The following is a 7495-nucleotide window of genomic DNA, read 5'->3' on the forward strand; positions in this document are numbered from 1 at the left end:
TTTGCTGTTTCATGGAATTAGAATCAAGATCCTAAAGGGTTTGATTATCTCCACCACCGAAGGTGAAGGAGGTTATGTTTTCACCCCTGTCAGTCTGTTGTTTGTCTGTGTGCAAGATATCTCAAAAAGTTGTGGATGGATTCGGACGAATCTTGGTGGACATGTTGGGTGTGAGACAAGGAAAAAATTACTCAATTTTATTGAAGATCCAAATCCAGATCCAGATCTGATAATTTTAAAAGTGATTCTTCACCATTGAGAGATCGGGCCAAAAATTATGCAGTATTGTATAGCATGATATTTCAAAAATTTATTGGACCCGTTATGTTCTTGTGGATCAGGCATTATGTGGCAGAGGTATGTGCTCCGAGAGTACCCATCGAGTTAATTTATGTTTTTATCAACAAACTTGTTTTTCTTTCTCAGACCGGTCAGTTTATCTCATTTTAAACTGGCATTTCCTCCATTTTCTTTAGGTTCTCCTTACCGTGATAAGATGAGCATTGCTATCCTGCAGCTGCAAGATGAAGGGAAGCTCATGAAACTGAAGGATAAATGGTGGAAAGGAGACATCTGCAACACAAACTGGACCAACAATCAGAGATCCCTGCACATCCAAAGCATCAAAGGGATTTTCATTGTGCTCGCCGTTGGACTGTCTCTGTCCATTGTTGTGGCTATTGGCGAGTTCCTCTACAAGGCATACAAGATAGCGCACCTGGAAAAGGTAAGCCTATCAGTGATGAGGAATGTCACCAGAATTAACCTTCTTCTTCTTCTCCTCCTCCTCCTCTTCCCTTTGTAAGGGGTGAGGTCTACTGGGACCAAATTTCTGCCCTGCCTTGACCACGATACTCCCCCACCTCCATCTGTCCTCAGCTAACTCGCTCCACTCTCCTACCACCCCTACCTTACGGATATCTCTCCTCACACAATCCTCCCATCTCAACCGTGGTCCACCTCTTTTCCTCCTACCTGGCTCCCTCAACCTATCTGCTCTCTTTGCTATTCTCTCTTCCCACATCCGCACCAAGTGTCCAGACCATCTCAGCCGGCATTTCACCAACCTCCCCATCAAGCTCATCTGCACACCAATCTCCTCTCAATTCATCCATCCTCCTTCTATCCACCCTCTTCACTCCCACAATCCTCCTGACCCAGTTGTTCTCACAAACTTGCAGTCTCTGTTGTTGTCTCTCTGTCAGTGCCACCGTCTCCGCCAGGTAATGCAAAATGTCTTCATCTAGTAATGAAACGTGGTTTCCTAATAGTCATCACGCATATGCAATACCTGGATGTGGGTTGCATCGTGTCTCTGTTGACATGATAATGCTACTGATTCAGTGTGCCTTGTAATTGAGGCTACGGGTCTTGAATATACCTCGGGTACCTGCACACAATGGCCTGCTTTTGCAAAATGAAGCCAGCGTAGCTTCACCTTCAAATGACGGCATTTTCATTTATGCAATGCCCGACCTGCTACTCATCAGGGTGGCAGTTTACAGTCGATTACCAACCCCACGCCTTTTAAAACATTGTTCCGCTACACCTGTTTCTGGGTGGCCACCATCCTGAGCGACAACATCTTACCTTTGACCTCAACTATTTCAAATGTTGATCAACAGGTGCACACTTAAAATTGAAAAAAGCAAATGTAAACCAACATTGCACGTGCCTCGTCTTCCCCATACTCTCAATATACGAAAGCATGCAAGTCACTCGAAGGATTAAAACAAAACATTGTTTTTTTGAAACCACAGTCGGAAGTAAATAATATTATGTTACATCTTTTTCAAATTTGACTCAAGACCCAATGCTGCTTCATCATAAGAAGAGGTTTCATGCTCCAATATTTTGAGGTTTACCCATAGTTTGCAGATTTTATTACATGCCATTTGGCATACATGACCAGATCGAGTTGCTGTGACTCACCTTCAGAGACATACATCTGGTACCATACACATTCACTGTATGCAAGCAATTATTGGCCAGAACAACTTTGCACATCATTTAATTACAACAGGTATATGTGAAGCAAAAGGGCTGGCAGGATACCCTAGATGTCTGTGCGCTCACCTTTGAGCTCTCTCGCCTGGGTTTGAATCTCAACCCAGCTATAAACTTGTCACCCTGGTGTTTCCCAAGCAGGATCATGCATCAATGTGTGCGTCATCCATCAGAAGGACATTACGCAGGATGACCCATGTGCCAGTAATGGTCATCAGTGGATGTTAAAGATCCATCCCGCTGTCTTTCATGAAGAGTAGGTGAGTGACAAATTTGTGCCCAAACTGACTGCTGGGAAGGGACTGGCTAATCACCTCCCTTCATCATTGATTCGAAGCTGTTTCGGCAGCACCGGCGCCCTGTTAAAAGTATGGTACAATTGACTGATTGACCTGAAGCATAATTGATATTTTCTTTCCTCTCGGCACTCGACTCTTTGCGAACTACAAACGGTTGCAAAAACGACAAGATCCTTGAAATCTTGTATATTATGCTCATTACTAGCTGTTATATTTAGAACTGCCACATAGACATTTTATTTCACTCTGTTTGGGGCAGTACTGCCTTTTAATAAGTAGCACTTTAGTGGCCATTGCAAATTCCCTTGAGGGCATGCAGCATCACCCTCACTCATTGCACTGCATTGTATCCCATAAAAAAAACAAGGCATGCAGATTCCATCCTCTACAAAGGTTGGTGGTGAGCCAATTGGGTTTTAACAAATGGTCATATAGCAATGTGACAATCAGGGACTTTTATAATGACGTAGGAATGCTCACGAGGCCTCTTGCGCATGCACTGTGTGTGTGTGCGTTCAGCGATCCGTTTCTGCTCGTGTGGGCACTTTCAATCGACCATGCTGCTCGCATGCCTGGAGTTTGCTTAATGGTTAGAGTGGTGGGCTTGGGATCCGATGATCCTGAGTTTAAATCCCACCCAGGTTTTGAATTAATATCAGGTGGGGTTGACTCTGCCTGTCATCCTTCTGAGGTCAGCAAAATGAGTGCCAGCATGCTGGTGTCCTGTGTCGGAGTGGCGACCCATCCAGGATTGTGTCCAATAGCCAAGGAGACTGCTTCGGCAGTACCAACGCTCTGCATAGAGTATGGTCCCGATGGATGGATGGATGCTGCTGGCATGAAACCTGTTATTGAAATCGTCTTTTAACAAAATTTTCAACACAATTTAAACGGAAAAGTGGCAATTTCAAGATGGTTTATCATAATTGGTGATCTTGAATGCAAATAGTAGTCATGAAAATACAGGAAATAGGAGAAATATCTGTGAACAAGAGACGTCGAGTTCGTACCGTTTCCTGTTAAATATTACAAGTGAGCGGCGGCAGTGGATATAACACACACACACACACACACACACACACACACACACACACACACACACACACACACACACACACACGGAGGTGAATACTTTGTGACCTGGTCAGTCTCTGTTCCATATCTCCTGAAACCCACGTGTGGAGCCTGCAGCCAACAATAGCAACTTACACACACACACACACACACACACACACACACACACACACACACACACACACACACACACACACACACACACACACACACACACACACACACACACACACACACACACACACTATGCACACACTATGCACACACTAAATTGGTACAAATTTCTAAATGCATGTTTTCACTTTGTCATTTTGGGGTATTTTGTATTGATCGGTGACAAAAATTTTCAAATTTTAACCATTTTAAAATTCCGGCTGTAATGCAACAAAATGTGACAAACGTCAAAGGGTGTGTATACTTTCTGAAGGCACTGTACAATCATCAATATTTGTTGCTGTGATCAATATGTAATGCATGTTATTCAATACATGTGACTCCATTCTGTGATGAAAATCAAGGGAAAAGGAATGTGGTGGTGCTAGTTTTTTCACATGGCAGAATTGCATGTGTAAGTTTACTCACAGCCAAAATGTAACTGGCCACAGGTGTGTGTGTGTGTGTGTGTGTGTGTGTGTGTGTGTGTGTGTGTGTGTGTGTGTGTGTGTGTGTGTGTGTGTGTGTGTGTGTGTGTGTGTGTGTGTGTGTGTGCGTGCGCCTGCGCGCACATGTCACTATAGGGTGGTGACACAATCACCCTATGGATAATGTGCTCGTATTTATAACAGTCCTCACAGCTCCCACTCCCCGCCACCCCCCCTCCCCCCTCCCTAAAAACATGTTTCAGAGTAAATATGATATTCCCATCGCTGTTAAGGAACACCAAAACTATAAACGCTGTCTCCCTCAGGAAAGTTTGCCTGATAAATCCGACTCCCACACTAATAATATCTGGTACAAGCTTTGTGTGTTTTCAAATCGTGAAGATGTCCTTTGTCGATGAGTCGGTTGCTATTGCTGTGTTGGTAATGACTCACAGCATCGTCTTTCCAATTGCAGACGTCTATTAAATAAATCACCAGGCCAGCCAAGTTCACACGCGGCACTCCAGCATGGTTCAAAGTCCATTTACTGGTCGCGATCTGGTGGGGGTTTGGGGAGAACATGCCAATCGATGATCCTTCGGGCTTTGCACTTGCCCATGTTGGCGGGATATCGCAGTAAGGAAAGCTATACAATCTCTGTTGTTTGGATAAACTGAGAAAGTTCTCAAACTCTTTCATTGTGCAGAGGCACTCCCCTTTCTCTCAGGTAATTCCAAGTATTTTCTGCTTCTTTTAGAAGCTTTGTGAGCCATTTTAGGTCACAAACCTTGTCTCACACACACAATATATGAAAACATGGTCTAATCAACATTGCTGCTTAGGGGTTATGCGTATGCACACCGAGCATTCTGGTGCGGATTGTGTCATTTCACAAGTCCCATATTTTTCCAAGACTATCTCCATTCCCAATCCTTCATAAATCTGCCTTCAGCCGGATTTGAACTCGCATCCTCAGGAGTATTAGCCGACTATGCTTACCATCACCATATCCAAACAATTGCATGTTTATGTAAGCAATTTCTGCTTGCTTATATTTTCACCAATGTGCAATCATTTTTTTTTACCTTGATTGCAGACACATATATTGTTGAAAAATTGTTTTTTTTAATGTTCACAGTGTCTCAGGTTTGTCAAGGAGTGGCAACACGAATCTGTGATGAAAATCAAGGGAAAAGGAATAAGTGGTGGTGCTAGTTTTTTTCACATGGCAGAATTGCATGTGTAAGTTTACTCACAGCCAAAATGTAACTGGCCACAGGTGTGTGTGTGTGTGTGTGTGTGTGTGTGTGTGTGTGTGTGTGTGTGTGTGTGTGTGTGTGTGTGTGTGTGTGTGTGTGTGTGTGTGTGTGTGTGTGTGCGTGCGTGCGTGTGACACATGACTACAGACAAATACATGAGACAACACCTGACTTGACTTCAGACAAACATAGCTGCTAAGCTATCAAGGAAGTGACATTGCTTCCTTGGAAACTCTGGTAACTGGCAACGCGATCTTGTGATATCACTTTTCTCTGTGCCCTTAATAGGAGAACTAAGCGAAAATGTCGTCCTTCCCATGAATGCCAACCCACTGGGTTTGGTTGTGCTCTGTCTTATAAGTGCTGAGCCTCAAGCAAGGAAGCATTACATAATTTTAAAGTTTTTTGGTGACTCAACAAGATGTCAGAATCAAACCGGCAACCTCCAAGACTCGGAGCAGATGCTCTAAGTATTATTCCACTGAGTCTGGCTTTTCCAATGCAAAATCTTTTGGGCACAATAATTTTGAAATAATATTGCTATAAAGATTTTTCTGTGATGAATGGATCATAAAACACCAGATATCCCAATCCTAATTCGAAGTATCGCAGGCCTCTCCGGTTCCTCGTTATCATAATCCATGAAGTGTCCCCTGGGCTTCCTTTACATCTTGAGTCATTAAACAATATTTCCATGCCTGATATGAAAAAAGAAACTCCATTCGCACAAAGTGCTCGTTTCATGCCATGGGCTGACATCCTGTACTACAGAAGCAAAGATCACTCCCAAAACTCTATATTCGATAGATTTTCAAAATGCAACTGCAGGCAAACCATGAGCCAACAGCTTGCCGCATAATCACGGGACGTCAATGCCCATGTTAGAATTGGAGACAGTGATATACTTAAGCCACAAAACATCTCCAAACAGTAACTGCAAACCACTTCGAGTTAATAAAGACGGTGGCTTAAACTGACAGGTACACCATGTAATTTTAACGAAAACCTAATCAGCTACAATGACTTGCTCTCTTCTTTTAAAGATTTCCCTCCTCCCCTCCGCACTCCTGTGTCCTCATCTATTTTTAAGGCCTTTCTGATTTCTTCCTTTTCGAACTTTCTCTTTTCTTTGTACCGCAGAAGCACTTTGATGAGCAATTATGTTAAATGGCTTTTCCATCCAACTGGCATTTTTATGTGATTTCTCAAGTTTGTACCATCCATTTCATTTTCCTTTTTAATTCGATGATTTTCTTTTTAGGGTGTCAAACATTCTCTGTTGTACTCGAAAGGCTTAAGCTTTAGTAACCACACGTGATGATTCCATTTTGTGCATGTGGGTGGTGGTGTGAGATATTGACCTGGAAACACGTCATGTTGGATTGATGGTTCATGTTGGTAGATACTTCTGTTTTCTTCATCCGTTCACTTGAGTGGGTTCATGCACTCGATGATTGATAAACAGTAAGATCGTTGGTGAATTGCTTTTGTTTCTTTTTCTTTTTCCCTTTCTTTGTCTCTCTTTGCATGCATCCTAATCATTTTCCTTTTCCCATATCCATTTCCTGAATGGAAGCTTTTTATATTTTGACTAACATTTCTAAATGGAGCTTTTTCAATTGAAGCTTACATTTCAGACATTTTTGCATTTTGCTTAAGTATTATCTATGACTTTTTCTTATTGTCAGAATTGTTCACCAATGCAGTCAGTGGTTATAGTGCAAACTGCAACATCAGTGACAGTACTAACCTTTTTATTGGCAAGATCATTTGCCTACCCCCTGGGGAAAATAATAAATCCACAGATGCGTTTCTGGTTCTCTGGCTGTCCTCATGATGACAGCGACTTTTTCACATGAAAAAAGGTGGAAAAAAAAAACTCAAGCATTGTAACAAGGCTGAGGACATGCACATTGGCTGAACGGTCAAACTACACAGTCCAACAGATCTTATATTGTCAAACTGGTGTACTCGTGTACTTCTGCTCGATAGATCAAGCACATGGTCAAACAAACATATGCATCCTAACCCAAAGGGCTGGAATGCGTGGTCAAACAATAACTGGTAACCGCTGTGTGTAATCTTATGACAGTGAATTTTTTAGGACGAAAAAAAAAGTGAAAAAAAATCAAACAATATAACAAAGCTAGAGATGTTCACTTCTGCCCCACGACCAAAGCACACAGTCCAAAAATGCTTGTCAAACTAGTGCATGCATGTAGTTCACCAAAAGTCTGAAGCACCTGCTGAAACCAACATATGCATCCCAACCAAA

General features: G+C 42.5%; 1 protein-coding gene across 1 annotated transcript in view; it reads left to right on the forward strand.

Annotated features, from left to right (window-relative positions):
* Nucleotides 1-7495, forward strand: part of LOC147034347 (glutamate receptor ionotropic, kainate 2-like) — a 423936-nt gene that overhangs the window by 403339 nt on the left and 13102 nt on the right. The window contains exon 16 of the mRNA XM_085881293.1: nucleotides 477-727. Within this exon, the coding sequence (XP_085737419.1) occupies nucleotides 477-727 (251 nt within the window). The remainder of the gene's footprint in view (nucleotides 1-476; nucleotides 728-7495) is intronic.

The sequence above is a fragment of the Eptatretus burgeri genome, chromosome 1 (genome assembly GCF_056783735.1).
Source record: "Eptatretus burgeri isolate ZD-2024b chromosome 1, Ebu_testis_v1, whole genome shotgun sequence".
Lineage (NCBI taxonomy): Eukaryota > Metazoa > Chordata > Myxini > Myxiniformes > Myxinidae > Eptatretus > Eptatretus burgeri.